Source organism: Silene latifolia, chromosome 4 (assembly GCF_048544455.1).
Source record: "Silene latifolia isolate original U9 population chromosome 4, ASM4854445v1, whole genome shotgun sequence".
NCBI classification, from domain to species: Eukaryota; Viridiplantae; Streptophyta; class Magnoliopsida; order Caryophyllales; family Caryophyllaceae; genus Silene; species Silene latifolia.
The window spans coordinates 100,553,106-100,568,922 of NC_133529.1; the positions used below are offsets into that span (position 1 = coordinate 100,553,106).

Consider the following 15,817-nt stretch of genomic DNA (forward strand, 5'->3'; position numbering starts at 1 on the left):
AAAGGATCTTAAGCAAAACTGTCTCACCACTCCTAGTCTTTCTAACCTTTCGGTCAAGAATCTGCTTAGGTACCTCAAGATATGATAAAGACTCATCTAGCTCTAAGCTCTCTGCCTCCAACACATGTGACGGGTCACTCACATACTTCCGCAGCTGCGATACATGAAACACATTATGCACTCTCTCCAACGCAGCTGGTAAAGCCAAACGATAAGCAACTTCCCCAACTCGCTCTAAGATCTCATAAGGCCCTATAAACTTCTGACTTAGCTTGCCTTTCTTCCCAAATCTCATAACCCCACGCATCGGAGACACTTTCAAAAGAACCTTATCCCCGACCAAACTCTATATCCGGCGATGTAGATCTCGCATAACTCTTTTGTCGATCCCGAGCCGCTCTCATCCTTTCCCCGATCATCTTAACATTCAACCATCTCATGCACCATCTCTGGTCCTAACACCCTTTGCCAAAGACTATCGTCCCCAGATTGGACTCCTACATCTCCTCCCATACAAAGCCTCAAACGGTGCCATACAATACTAGTGTGGTAACTGTTGTTGTAAGAAAACTTTATCAAGTCCAACCTCCGCTCCCACTACCACCAAAATCCATCACACAAGCTCTCAACATATCCTCCAAAGTCTTGATTGTTCGCTCGGTCGCCCATCCGTCGCAGGATGAAATCTTTGTACTCATCTTCAAAGTGTTCCCAACGCTTCCCGCAACTCTTTCCAAAACCTCGATATAAACCTCGCATCTCTGTCGGACACTATGTCCTTAGGGACTCCATGTAACTTAAGCACGTTCTTTCGATAGGCCATAGCCAATTGTGCCTTAGTCCATGTATCTTTCATTGGAACAAAGTGAGCCGACTTGGTCAGACGATCCACTATTACCCAAATCATGTTGTTACCTTGTTGACTCTTTGGCAAACCCACAATGAAATCCATGGAAATGGATTCCCACTTTCACTCAGGCACCTCTAAAGACTGAATCTTACCTTGTGGTCTTCTCTGTTCCCCTTTAACTCTTTGGCATGACAAACAACGGGACACAAACTCATTTTGTCTCTTTCTTCATCCAGGCCACGGAAAGTTTTCTTCAAATCTTTGTAAAGCTTATCTCCACTGGATGAACCGAATACGGTGTGCAATGCGCCTCTGTCATGATTGTTTTTTTCAACTCCTCATCATTAGGAACGCACCACCTACCATCAAACCTCAAACTACCATCTGTATGAATAAAAAGGGACACTTTGTCCCTTTCTCTACTCCCGCTCTCCACTCAACTATCTTAGGATCCAAAGCTTGTTTACCTCGAATGTCATCATAAAACTCCATATGTCTTTGTCATATCACTCATGGTATCTCCTTTCGCATCATATGTATCCCAAAGCTCGCTACCTCTTCCTCGGCCTCATCAAAGATAGAGCTGTACACAAGGAATGTACACTCTTCCTACTCAAAGCATCAGCAACAACATTGGCCTTCCCTTCATGGTAGATAATTTCCATGTCGTAATCGCCAATCAACTCCATCCACCTCCTCTGTCTCATGTTCAACTCCTTCTGCGTGAAGATGTACTTGAGACTCTTGTGATCAGAAAATACCTTAAAGATCGCTCCATAAAGGTAATGTCTCCAAATCTTGAGAGCAAACACCACTGCACCCAACTCCAGATCATGTGTAGGGTAATTCTCCTCATAAGGCTTCAATTGCCTAGAAGCATAGGCAATCACTTTACCATTCTGCATCAACACACATCCCAGCCCATTCTTCGAGGCATCCGTATAAACCTCAAAATTCTCGCTCCCTTCAGGCAATGCTAGGACAGGAGCTGTGGTCAAACGCTCCTTTAATGTCTGGAACGCCGTCTCACAACTCTCATCCCAACGAAACCTGTTCTCTTTCCTCATCAATGTCATACCGGTCTAGCTATCTTGGAGAAGTCTTTCACAAACCGTTTGTAGTATCCAGCTAAACCCAAGAAACTCCTAACCTCAAGAACATTCTTGGTGCTTCCCACCTTGTCACCGCCTCAATCTTCGCCTAGGATCCACAACTACCCCATCTTTAGATATCACATGTCCCTAAAAGCGACTTTCTCTAACCAGAACTCACACTTGGACAACTTAGCATACAACTCATGCTCCCTCAACGTCCGCAACACGATCCTCAAATGCTCCTCATGCTCCTCCTTAGTCTTAGAGTAGACTAAGATATCATCGATAAACACCACCACAAATCGGTCCAAGAACTGTCTAAAGATCCTATTCATCAAATCCATAAACACCTTAGGTGCATTAGACAACCCAAACGGCATCACCACATACTCATAATGGCCATACCTCGACGTGAAAGTTGTCTTCGGTATGTCCACATCTCTAATCTTCACCTGATGGTACCCCGACCTCAAATCAATCTTAGAAAAGACTGCCGCACCACTCAACCGATCAAACAGATCATCTATCCTGGCAAAGGATACTTGTTCTTTATCGTCACTGTTCAACTCTCTCGTAATCTATACATAACCTCAAAGTTCCATCTTTCTTCTTCACAAATAGAACTGGTGCTCCCCACGGCGATACACTTGGTCTAATGTATCCCTTCTCTATCGATCATCCAACCGCTTCCTAAGCTCCTCCATCTCCTTAGGACCCATACGGTGCGGTGCCTTAGAGATTGGCCCCGTCCCCCGGCTTCAACTCCACGGTAAAATCTATCTCTCTCCTCGGTGGTAACCCAGGAATCTCATCGGGGAAAACGTCGCAAACTCTCCCACCACCGGTATCTCATCAACTATCGGACTCTCTATCCGGTCATCTCTCACATGGCATAAGATCAAAGGACACCCCTTCCTCAAATAAGACTTCAAGGTGACAACCGCAATCAACTTAACCTTGGGTCCGACTAGAAACCCCTGTAAGACACACTAACACCCTTAGGACCTCTCAAGGACACTTTCTTTTGATGACAATCTATCTTAGCTTTATACTTTCCCAACCAATCCATCCCAACTATCATCTCAAAACCGTTAAAAGGAAACTCTAGCAAGTCTACAGGGAAGTCAACTTGCCCAACTATCAAAGATACATCTCTAAACAACCTCCCACATGGTACGGACTCACCGAAGGTATAAAAACTTGCTCACTAACAGACTCATAAACTCTCAAACCCAATTGTTTAACATGACTCGAAGACACAAACGACTGAGAAGCCCCGAATCGAACAAAACAAACGTAGGAATACCATTAACAAGGAATGTGGGGTGATAACATGCGCATCTTCCTCACCGCCTTCTTGTCCATCATGAATAACTTGCCATCGGTCTTCTCGCCCACCTCCTCGGACAAGATCTTGGCCGATGCGGTCGGCTTAGCACCGACCCTTGGTTGTTGTTGTTGTTCATCGGTGTCTTTCGATAAGAATTACCGCCGTTGCGGTTGCCTCCACTGGTAGCTCTTACCTCCCGGTTTGGCCATGATCCAGCCGGGTCCGTTGCTCGCAAAGCTCTGCGTGCGGGTCTCGAAAAGATCTGGTGCACTCGTGCACTCATGTCTCTTGTGGCCTACCCCACCACAACCAAAGCAGTCACTCCCCGCCTATTACTCACACTCCCACGGCCTCGCCCAAAGGAAGCCCCAAAGACTAAATCCGGATCCAGAAGAAAACCCCTTAGACTGATTGTGGTTGCCTTTCTTGTAATTAGATTGGCCACCACCCTCGCTCTCCGACTTTCTCTTCTCACCACCGGACCTCTCCTAAGCCATCTCCACTAGCCTCTCAGCTCTCCCAGCCCTCTCATACGCTTCCTTTACATCAGTAAGGACTCCCACGGGTAACTTATCCATAATTTTCGTGGTTAGCCCACTCTCAAACCTCAAAGCCAGATTCTCATCACTCAAACCCATGTCCTCAGCATATCTAGATTTCTCATTGAACTGTCTCGTAGTACTCTGGCCACCGACATCTCAAAGATCATCTTAAACTTATCAAACTCTTCCCTCAACTTACTTCTCACATGTTCTGGTACAAACTCCTTCCTCACAGCCCTACGAAACTCCTCCCAAGGTATAGCAGGTAAGCCTTGGTTGGTATACAATTCCTTAGCACTCACCTTCTTTGAATCCCACCACTTGCCAGTGCCTCCCTCGGATAGAATGCGGCTGATCCACTCTCATCTCATCGGGCGGTGGACTAAATCTAGTATATTCTCCATCTCCCTCAGCCAACTATCAAGAAGGTTAGGCTCCTCAACTCCCTTGTACTCCTCCGGGTTAAACCTCGCAATATAGAGGCTGACTTTAGCATGGTCAACCTCCTTCTCCTTAGCCTTATCCTTGTCCTCATTCACTTTCTTTAGGGTCTCAGTAAGAGCATCCTGATGCTCTAACATCTTGACGATGTCGTCCGTAGTCATAAGCTTAGCTCTCGCATACAAATCATTTCTCTTGGGCGGCATCTTGAAACTATACATATATAAGAAAGGGTAGATATGAACATACGTACTAAACTTCAAAACATGAAAACTCGTTTGCCCAAAGACCTACTCGATCGAGTATCTAAACCCACTCGATCGAGTAACGGGCTACTCGATCGAGTGCCCCCATGTACTCGATCGAGTACCCAAACCGAACCAAAAAGACCTTCCGATCTCTAACCCACTCGATCGAGTATCTAGGCCACTCGATCGAGTGACCCCCTACTCGATCGAGTACCCCTAGTTACTCGATCGAGTGCCCCAAAACGCGATTCTGACTCAAAATCGTCAAAACCCTATCCGATCGAGTCGGACCTTACTCGATCAAGTACCACCAATACGTAAAAGCTACCCGCATATTACGTCATACACTAACATGCTAAACTTTCATAAAATTACATGATATCGTAATAAATACGCTAGTGTCTATTCTACTAACAACAAGATCAATTCCTCATGCTACTAAAGCCACATTTGTAAATCATTCAATATGTTATCATCTCATTAACATGTTCCACATATCATTTTCTTTCACATGCTCAACTTCTTATTTCAACACCAAACAACCATCACATTCATCACATTGTTAACAAGTTTACCAAACACACACATGACTCGACAAACACTTTCCCCATGTGACCGGTTCAAAGTTGTAGGGTGACCCCTTGCGACTTTAGGACGTCTCCCAAGCCTTTGCACTAGCTCCTACCACTTTTACCCCGGGTTCATTTTAATTGACTCCCTACGTTCATTAAGTTCATTGGTTACGGAGTTTGGGATCGTCTCTCGATACCATTTGTAACACCCCCATACTCCAAGTGCCTTACCAGGACCACTCGGGTATGAAGACATCACCATCTCGGCCGCCCGAGGTATGATAATCAAATAGACAAAACAGAAACAACATTTATTATAAATACTTTAATGAATAAATACAATCCTTGAAACCGAAATTTGAAAGTACGATACATTATTCCAAACTATCGTTCTCAATCGAAATATAAATAAAGACTAAACTACGGCGGAAGACTCTATCGTCATGTCGTGGCCATCCCGGCTATCCCGATTACTCATCTCTTTACTCGCTCAATATCTCGCTCACCGTCCCCGAATGAATCACCGCAGGGTTTTACAAAACAACACCGGGTCGTACTAATCACACAATCAAAATAGATAACAACAATAAGACAAAGGCAATTTGAACCGCCACACACACACACACACATCCAACCAACCGTCTCAATCACCGATCGTCCATTGGACCACCGCCAGCGATGGGGGACCGCAGCCAGTTCCCACCTAAGCCCCGCTCATCGTACGAGCGATAACCCTGTCCATTAATGTGCACATCCCCTTCCGTGGCGGGTTCCACGAAGGGCGAAACTAGGGCGTGAGATCACTCCCGCAAGTGACCCCACTCAGCCGAGAACGCATCTCGAGAACCATCAACAAACACAACCACAATCACAATCACAATTACAATCATCATATCAATCAACTAACTACAGCACATCACCAATATCCCATTATGGGACTAATACTGAGTAGGAAATCCTACCTGGAAAGCACAACACGCAGACGGTATCTACAGCTGTATCAAAACGGCTCCTCTACGAACTCTCCTCCTACCATACAACACATAGATACTACTATTCAATTACTATTCATAAAAACCCCTAATTCCTAAATTAGGGTTTCACCAATCTTAACAAAACATTATATAAATTACATTAAAAGCTTACCCTCGACGCAAGGAATCCAACGACACAAACTACGATGCAAACCGACCGTCGAACTCCGGAATTGTCAAGAACGCGATTAGGAAGAAGAACAAGTTGCTTTCTCTCTTAAACAGGTTTTAGGTTTTGTAAAAAGTGATTTAGAACAATGCCGAATAAGTTTAAATACCTTAATCGCGTAATTAACAAAACCCGAGAAAAACCCCGTGAAAAACCAGGACACTCGATCGAGTACCCAAGGTACTCGATCGAGTACCCTACTCGATCGAGTGCCCCAGCTACTCGATCGAGTGCCCAACAGGTCAGAAACTATTTCTCTTCGCAACTTGCCCTTACTCGACAGAGTAAGGGCTACTCGATAGAGTACCCCCCAAGACATATAAATACGGAGTATTACACTTAGTCTTGCCGTGACCAAAGGTTGGTCCCTTCGCCAACTTGATGTCAATGACGCCTTTATTCAAGGCACTCTTACTGATGCTGTGTTCATGGCGCATCCCCCTGGGTTTGTCGACCCCTCTTATCCCACCCACGTGTGCCACCTTCGCAAGGCTATTTATGCCCTCTGTCAGGCACCTAGGGCATGGTATACTTAATTCCGCTCTTACTTGCAAAGTGTCGGCTTTACCAACTCCGTTTCTGACACATCTCTTTTTGTTTGTCATGTTGCCCCGCCCGTCTATGTACTTGTTTATGTCGACAACATCATCGTCACTAGACCGTGCTCCAAAACTATCAGTGCCTTTATTGCGAAACTGTCCTCTCGATTCTCACTCAAGGGTCTTGGTCCACTGTCCTTCTTCCTTGGTCTCGAGGTGCACCACACTCCCCACGGTTGCTGCTGAGTCAACGCCGCTATATTATTGATTTGCTAACTCGTGCAGGTATGTTAGACTCGAAACCGATGCACACGCCTATGGAGTCCAATGCTACCTTAACGCTGTTGGATGGCACTCCCCTCACTGATCCTACAGAATATCGTACTCTTGTTGGGAGTTTGCAGTATTTATCGCTCACTCGTCCGGATGTTGCATTCTCGGTAAATAGAATGTCTCAATTTATGCATAAACCCAATAACATCCACTTGCAGACAGTTAAGTGAGTCCTTCGTTACCTCCATGGCACACTAAATGTTGGTCTCACCATTTATCGTGACTCCCCACTTGTTCTTCATGCCTTCTCGACTCTGGTGGGGAGGTGACCAAGACGACATCATTTCTACGGTGCTTTGTAACACCCGCCCAAACCGGTCGGGAGCGGTTGCATTTATGATAGCTCACCAGTGTGTACATGGCCCAGATTAACACGGGTCCTTTATAGCGCATTTTGTCCTCACTCATGCGCATCCTGGAAACCTTCCCAGGAGGTCACCCATCCTAAGACTACTCCCAGTCAAGCACGCTTAACTTTGGAGTTCTTTCGCATGAATGACCATAAAAGAAAGTGCACTTTGTTGATATGAATAGTACTTCCAATCCCTTTAAGCACTAGTCATTTAAGCCTATCACTGGACCTCTTCAATTACCGTGGGGTGTTACACGCTTATATTGTCTATCTGGGTCGTAATGCTCTCTCTTGGAGCTCCAAAAAGTAGCGCTCTGTTGCGCGTTCTTCCACCGAAGCCGAATATCGTTCGGTTGCTCAAGCTGCTGCAGAGTTGTCTTGGCTCGAAAATTTGTTCCTTGAATTACGTATTAAGCTGCCAGGTACTCCTACAATATTTTGCGACAATATTGGTGCCACCCACCTCAGTGCTAATCCGGTCTTTCATTCCCGTATGAAACATCTTGCCATCAACTATCATTTTATTCGGGAAAAGGTTCAAGGTGGGACTCTTCGTGTTACTCCTGTCCACAATGATGATCAGCTCGCGGATGCTCTTACTAAACCACTTCCTCGCCCGCGCCTTCGCATGTTACTCTCCAAGATCGGCCTCTCTGAAGTCTCGTCCGTCTTGCGGGGGGATGATAAGTATAATCCTGGCTAACTATTTTATTCTCTAAATATCTTTGTATTATCTAGAATGATCCTTGAGTATAATATCTTGTAATTATAGTTAACTTGTAATCTTAGCTACCTAGGATCTTTAGGGTTTGCATCCTTCCGTCTCCTTGTATATATACCTTGACATATTGTTAATATAACTCAAGCTTTCACAAACTCCTCTCTTTATACTCCTTACAATTTCAGGTTCAGGTTATTTTCGGGTCAATTATTATCAAGTTATTTATAAATTAAAAAGAGTATAACAATAAACATTTGGTTTCGGGTCAAACTCGAGTTTATTTTCGGGTCAATTATTATCAAGTTATTTATAAATTAAAAAGGGTTTTTCTAACATGTACCCTTAGGGCACACATTAGTAATCCATATATGGTAATATATATTTACAATATATTCTCATTAAATATGGTAAAAATGAGAACGAAAATACTTGTGTACTCCAGGAGGACGGTACTCCTTACACTCAAAAGCAATTCACAAAATAGAATATTTTAATAGCTTGAGTTTAAGGAGTACCGTACTCCCGGAGTACACAAGAATTTTTGAAATGAGAATATACTTGAGTATCTCATTTGAATATGTTGTATATATTATCATATATGGGTTATTAATGTGTGCCCTAAGGACACACGTTATAAAAACCGAATTAAAAAAAGTATAACAATAAACATTTGGTTTCGGGTCAAACTCGAGTTTTGTTGATTATTGTCTATTATCTCCAGAAAAGTTAAACAAAGTGGCGTTACTGGTTGATTATTGTCTAATATCTCCGTGATTGTCTCAATAGTGTAATTGAGTCGCTCAAATTGTTTTCTTTCCGCTGCATAGTCCCCACAACTCAACCCTCATTTAACAACTTTAAAGATATCATTAGAACAAAAACGACAAGGTAAATCAAGTTATAAAGTAAGCAAGGCAACACATAAAATAGTGCATGCGGCTTTCACTTTTCACGTATGTTATCTTTGATATAAATAAAATATAAATATAGCAATAATTAACGATTCAATACACTTACCATAATGGCCTATATTATGCCATGCGTGATTCGTACCTACATATTTGATTGTTTTGAGCAAAAATACTCATTGTGCCTAAATTATTGGCGTCAATTCGTCAAATACCTTACATTGCCCGCTTAATGTTATTCGGATCTTGATACAAGAGTAAAATTTTGGCTTTCTTATACTTAATGTGAAATAACACGTAAGATCGAAATTTAAACTTGTGATAGTAATTATTGAATTGTACTATTATCCAATACTATTTCAAAGTTACATGTTTTCCTCTTACCTCTTACATAATTGGAACTCGGTTTGACAATGTTTTGAAAGCCCCTATTGAGACGACTGTGAGTTTCCAGAAGTCTTATCAAATGGGTATAAATTAGATTTAGAGTTTAATTCACATTTGATTAAATTTTTGAATGGTGACGCAATAATCCCGGTGAAATTAAGATATTATCTTTAGTCTTTACTCAACTAAATGGTTATTATACCCTTGTTTAATTTCTCCCAAAGATTATTATTAAATTTAGGAATTCACCTTTGTTACGATTAATGAATTAGAGATAATTGTATTAAAAGATGATAAAAGAGGGAAGAATGATTAAAGTGAAGTAGAGAGAAGATCGGAAAATTTGTATTGAATTATTCTGAAAATTATATAAATTACAATGATGTCAAGCATGTGTATATATATTGAGTAGGCTGGTTAATTTAACAACCTTACACAACTAATAGATTCTTAACAAACTCTTGTAACTAACTAGTCTAATTTACTCAATAGTTAGTAACAATATAAACTTGTATAATTCACAATTATCACAATTAGGTTTTGACCGATAAATAACGAATACTTCATTAATCTTAAAGATAGTAAGGGTCAATCTCACTCCACCTTAAGTCGAGTGTAACGAGTCACGAGTCAATAACTCAACAAGGCCAATACCATTCAGCTAGATTACTACATGATAATTGCACCATTTATTACCCAAAAAATTTTCAACCGTAAAATTTCACTCGTCATCCATTCATTACCCAAAAAAAAGTAGCTACTCCTATATTAGTACGTGTTGATTGCACCATTCCCTATTCTCTATTTTGAAGTTTGATAGCTAATTAAGTTGACATATAGATATAGTACGGTATCTTAGTAAATGAATGTCATTGAATTCCTATTGCCACGAAAAATGTGGCAGTTGAGAAGTATAAATAGGAAGAGTAGCAGAATTATGAGCAACTTCGGTTTTAGGACGGCATCTTCATTATGGTGGTCCATGATCACGACGTACTCCCATCATACAACCCAATCAACCTTCGTTAATTGCTCATCTTTCGACCACCATTCCCATGTTTTCCGGCAAAATATTGTTTTCATCATAACCCCAACTTAATCTTATTTTTTTTTTTTTGGTGTTGACCAGAAGTATCCCCTACCGATAGCTGGGGCAATCTCCTTCGTGATACTGAAGACAATTTAATGGGTTGACCCCTCCCAAGTTTGACTTTTTCATTCGCAAGTTTGACTTTTTCATAACCCCAACTTAATCTTATATGACTCTATTTGATAAAATTACCTAAAATTAAGTAGCTAAAGTTTTGAAAAGATAATTGAAAATTTGAAACTTAAAAAATGTAGCTGAACCACAGGGGTATACTTATATTGAACCACCTAGTCCCGTGCGTGAATACTTATATTAAACTACTGACCCGAGGGGTCGAGTTTTCATTTCCTCATTGAAATATATATGGACTTAAAAGGTTAGGCGGGGTCAGACTCTCATGATATAACTAAGGCTCTCTGTTGAATGCATGCGCCATGTTCTATGAATACTAACAGAAAACCAATACTTTGAATGCAAATTGCATTATAACACGGATTTCTATTAAGGTATAAAACTATTGATTGAGATAGTCGAAAATTTTATAGCTTAATAATGCCATTCATGGTTATTATTATTAAATCGTGAGACAAACCTGCTACTAGGCAGCTTACACCGGCATTTGAATTGTGAATTAAACAAAGAATTGGGTGTAAATTCTGATATTAATATCAATATTAGTTATTTACAGCATAAAATCTAGAGCATTCAAATTGTCAGCTGGTTAAGCAAAATGAAGAACAGGAAAGTGTAATAGAGTAATAGACACGCATTTATGTCATACTATATTTCTAAATTAGTTGTTTCAAGTTTCTCAAGTTCAAATTCAAATACTCCGTGATTGAGGAGCAGCCAGGTCATGAATTTATGTGTGAATTAATATTATAATGGCGACAGAAAGACCTAGGAAATAGCCTTATTAATTTTTGCCAGTTCTTTTTTGGGTGAATTAGTATAATGTAAGCTTACTAAGTTGCAGTAATTCTTAAGGGGTCGCCTGGATTGGCATTAATGAATGAGGGGGAAATTTGTATGGGGAAATGATTACCCACCAAATTAATTCTAGGAGAGATTTTTCCCTGACCTAAGGTTTGGCATTTCTAGGAAATTATTACTGCCATAATATTTCCCCAAGTTTGGTATGGGGGTAAAATTTCAGGTTGCATCAAAAAAGGACCAGGTCATTACAGTACAAAAAAAATAAAACAGTACACCAAATCACTGACCATACAAACTTGCTTTTAATTATACCATTGGTCCAACATCATCAAATTTTCTAGTTTATTACATTGCAAAAAGGCCTAATTTTAAAAACAAAAATAAGAACAAGAATTAAATTGTATGTCGAAAAATATAGCTATAAATGCTCATAATCTTCATCGAACAAGCTAAGGCCTACTCAAGACCATTCCTAAAAAATCATACTTCTCGTCCTCGTCTTCCAAATCACGAAAAACTGCAACATCGCTCTCGGTCATAATCGAGAGCAAAGTAAGGATATTGACCCTCGAAATACCTCGAACATTGCCTAGTTCTTCACGCAAACCAACCTTGTAATTCTTTGGTGCTTTTAACATATTAGTGAGTTGAGTAATTTGAGCATTACTGTTTTCAAGCATGGTCCCCATTAGATTTTCGAAACTCTTTTGAACATTCAAGATCTCCTTATTTTTACGCAACCTTTTCTTACTTGGTCGCTTCACACTTTCATCTCCACATCTTTTACTAGTTTCTGATCCTTCAGTGAGTTCGCCACTTTGAACCTCTTGTTGTGCATTTTCACTTGTCTCATTAATTTCATCTTGATCATCTCTATCAAGAGGTGTATTACCCTTACCACCCGTTGCCCTGTCTTTAGCATAGATTTCCTCCATTGCATCGAACAATGGAAATGGTTTCCGAAACAGGCCTTTGGCTTCTTTGTGACTCTATTAAACACAAAAGAATGAAAACATATCACAATTTATCCGGTTCGTTGACACTCCATTTTATTTCAGTAATCTAATTTGAATGTATAGATGTTATATTCGACACGAACATCAATAGCAAAATATAAACAGGCTGCAGCATCTTTTTCATGAGATTTACAAAGGTTTGAAGTTCATCAAAGGGCATCAGAGAACAGTTCAAGATGTTAAAATGACATCCTCCGTGAAGTATCAACAACCACAATGCAATTTAATTACTCCCTACTAAATCTACAAGACCAAGTCAGAAGCCAATTATAAGCTCAATCATACTACCTAACATTCTTCAGTGGAAAGATTGCCTGCAGTGTCTAAGCAAGCTTTGCAGTGAAAATGAAAGCATAGCAAGCAAATATTTTTCTAGAGCTATTTCAAGGGATGTAGAATGTGGAGTAAAGTGTTCCTGACAGTGAAAAAAATCAGCATATAAACAAGTTCCACAACTCAAAATAGTTACTACAGTATGCTTATGACATCTAGTTCAGAGAGCATATGATATCTACTCATAATTATCCGGGACAGACCGTGAGTCGTAACAGTATTCTTCATCAGACAGTAGCATAAAATTAGATGTGGGAAAGAAAGAAAGTTAAAAAATTACCTTACACCATTCATCAAACAGCTTGCGCTCGCCTGTTACCATCTTGAGAGTATCGTCCCATCCGAATCCACTACCCTTGTTTTTGATCTCAAGTAAAGCATTAAATCGCTTTTTAAGATAGCCTAATCTTGACTCGATGTTAGTTGCTCTAAGTCCAAGATCGAGGCATTTTTTCCAAATTAGCTTCTCCAAATGCACCAAGTAACCAGATTTAAACCCACCTTCAGCCTTCCACTTTCCATCCAAATGTAAAGACAGCAATAAATCCACCAACAAGGTATCCTCCTCCACAGTCCACCTCCTTGGACTAATCTTTTCGCTATTAGCTTCACTTTCAGCCATCATGTAGACACTATGTATGTAAAATTTGTAACGACCAGAAACTTATACATTAAAAACTGCATTTATTGAAATTTTTAAGTTGTACAAATAAAATTCATAGCTGGACAAACAGGTGAACAACCCAGCGCATCACAACAAGGAAAACCAGTGTATCACAACCAAACAAAAACATCTAGTTAAGCAAAGTATCAAACATATGTTATATGCCTAAAAGGCCTACGCTGTTTCCAACTATCAAACATCTCCTTAGCTAGTTCGTCTCTCCATTTTGTCCAAGAGACAGATGTATCAATTATATTTATATAATCTTCACCGTGTTGCATAAACTGTCTACCGTAATCTGTATCTAATAAGGACTCCATTGGATCGACACTCATTTCGCGACGAATCAGATTGTGAATAAGACAGCAAGCACTGATGATGTCAGTATGAGTATCCGCATTATAAAAACTGTAGTTTCTGAGTATCGCCCACCTCATTTTCAACAACCCAAAACACCTCTCAATGACATTTCGTGCAGAAGAATGTTTCATATTATAAAATTCCTTCTCGTTAACTGGTTGCCGACCATCTTTCCATTCATTGAGATGGTACCTCTGCCCTCTATAAGGAGCAAGAAAGCCTTCGCCATTTGTAAAACCCGCATCAACTAGGTAATAACTACCTATTAACATAACATTAAACTGGTTTTAGTCACTAGGTTAACTACCCATTTATAATTTAATCACTAGCGAGAAAAATGAAAAATATCCTCACCACGAGGAACTTTAAACGGATGTCTTCTACTCACAGCATCCTGGAGGACTCTACCATCGGCCGCTGAACCTTCCCACCCGGGTAAAATATAGGTAAACTGCATGTCCTTAGTACAAGCCGCTAAAACATTTGTAGCTATCTCTCCTTTTCTTGTACGGTACTTAGGTTTCTCAATATTAGGAACTTTTAATCTGATATGTGTCCCATCTAAAGCTCCTAAACAGTTCTATGGACCATTGAAAGTACAAAAACAAACTCAATAAAAGAATAATAAGTTATATTAAATTTGATATATGGACAGACTTGGAATAACAAAGTTTTACCTTAAACCATTTCCATTTTGAATCCCCGCAATCCTCTTCTATTGGTTGTGGGGTCTTTATCAGGTGCTTATACAAACGTAAAACAGCTCTTAAAACTTCACGAAAGTTCCTACTCACGGTTTCTTTGGACCTTCTTAAACGTTGCACAAGCATTCTTTGTTTTTGATCATGTGCTAATATATTTAAAAATATAGCTACCCTTTCTTCTACAAACATATTTTTTGATTCTCTAAGAAAACCATTAGACCGAAGTAGCCCACACAATACATCAAATGTATATCTATCCATTCTAAGTTGATCTATACAACTTAGATCAGAATTCAAAAATTCAGATATATTTTTTAGTCCTTGACTCATTGTTCGTTTTGCCGTGTGAGTATTTTTCTTTCGAGACACTTTCATCGTTTCTAATATAGCTATCATGTAATAACAAAAACACACACATATCATGGATCTCATTCTAATATACCAAATAAGACCAACTATGCTTTTTTGCTTCCGAGACAGTATTCTACGAGCCATAGCTGCATAGAAGATCATATAAAAACATATTAAAACATGCAAATTAGTATCACAAATAAATAAAATCGATCCAATATTCAATTTTTCCAATAAATCAACACAATTTCACAAATTCAATCATCTGGGCACTAAAAAAAAATGGATTCAAACTCCATTAAAGTATCAGCTATTTCACAAATTCAATCATCTGTGTTAATTGGATGTACTTAGGAGTTAAGCTAGTGACCCAACATATACCCACATCGTTCAAAGCCATACAAATCAAATTAACACATTCAATCATGCTAAATAGGCTGCTACTCACATATAATCAATCATGTTCAAAGCAAATGATTATCACAAATCTAATTAAAACTCGGTTCTAGTAATTTTACACAAACCCAGGCATTCGTAACTAAAATTGTCACAAAAATGAAATTGAAACAATAAAATCAAGTAATACAAGATAATTATGAATGATACACAGAAATTAACACCCATGAAATTTGAAGAAAAATTGAACATATAATCGATTGTATGTGAGTAGCAGCAAACTGAAATCGCAAAGATAATCTCAAACGATCGATCAAAATTGATGCAATGATCTTATCTAAATCAAAAGATATACCTGATGGATCAAATTTGAAGAAGGATGATCACAAATATTTGATTTCCCAGCAAAAAGATTGATGACAGAGAAACGAGATCCCCAAATTTTAT

The 15,817-nt window shown here is 39.8% G+C and overlaps 1 protein-coding gene across 1 annotated transcript; it reads right to left on the minus strand.

Moving 5' to 3' along the window:
• Positions 1-11,906: 11,906 nt before the first annotated feature.
• LOC141653652 (uncharacterized) lies at positions 11,907-13,616 on the minus strand. Its single transcript, XM_074461478.1, has 2 exons — positions 13,176-13,616; positions 11,907-12,535 (listed from the first exon to the last, which is right to left on the minus strand). Exons 1-2 carry the CDS (start codon positions 13,518-13,520, stop codon positions 11,996-11,998), a joined length of 885 nt encoding a protein of 294 aa, XP_074317579.1. The 5' UTR covers positions 13,521-13,616; the 3' UTR covers positions 11,907-11,995.
• Positions 13,617-15,817: the final 2,201 nt, after the last annotated feature.

What these genes read in the sequence shown, in the direction of transcription:
- LOC141653652 (XM_074461478.1), bottom strand. Translation starts at nt 13,520, where the DNA reads ATGATGGCTGAAAGTGAAGCTAATAGCGAAAAGATTAGTCCAAGGAGG. An exon ending in TGTTTGATGAATGGTGTAAG is followed by an intron (nt 12,536 to 13,175) that starts GTAATTTTTTAA and finishes TGTGTTTAATAG; the next exon opens with AGTCACAAAGAAGCCAAAGG.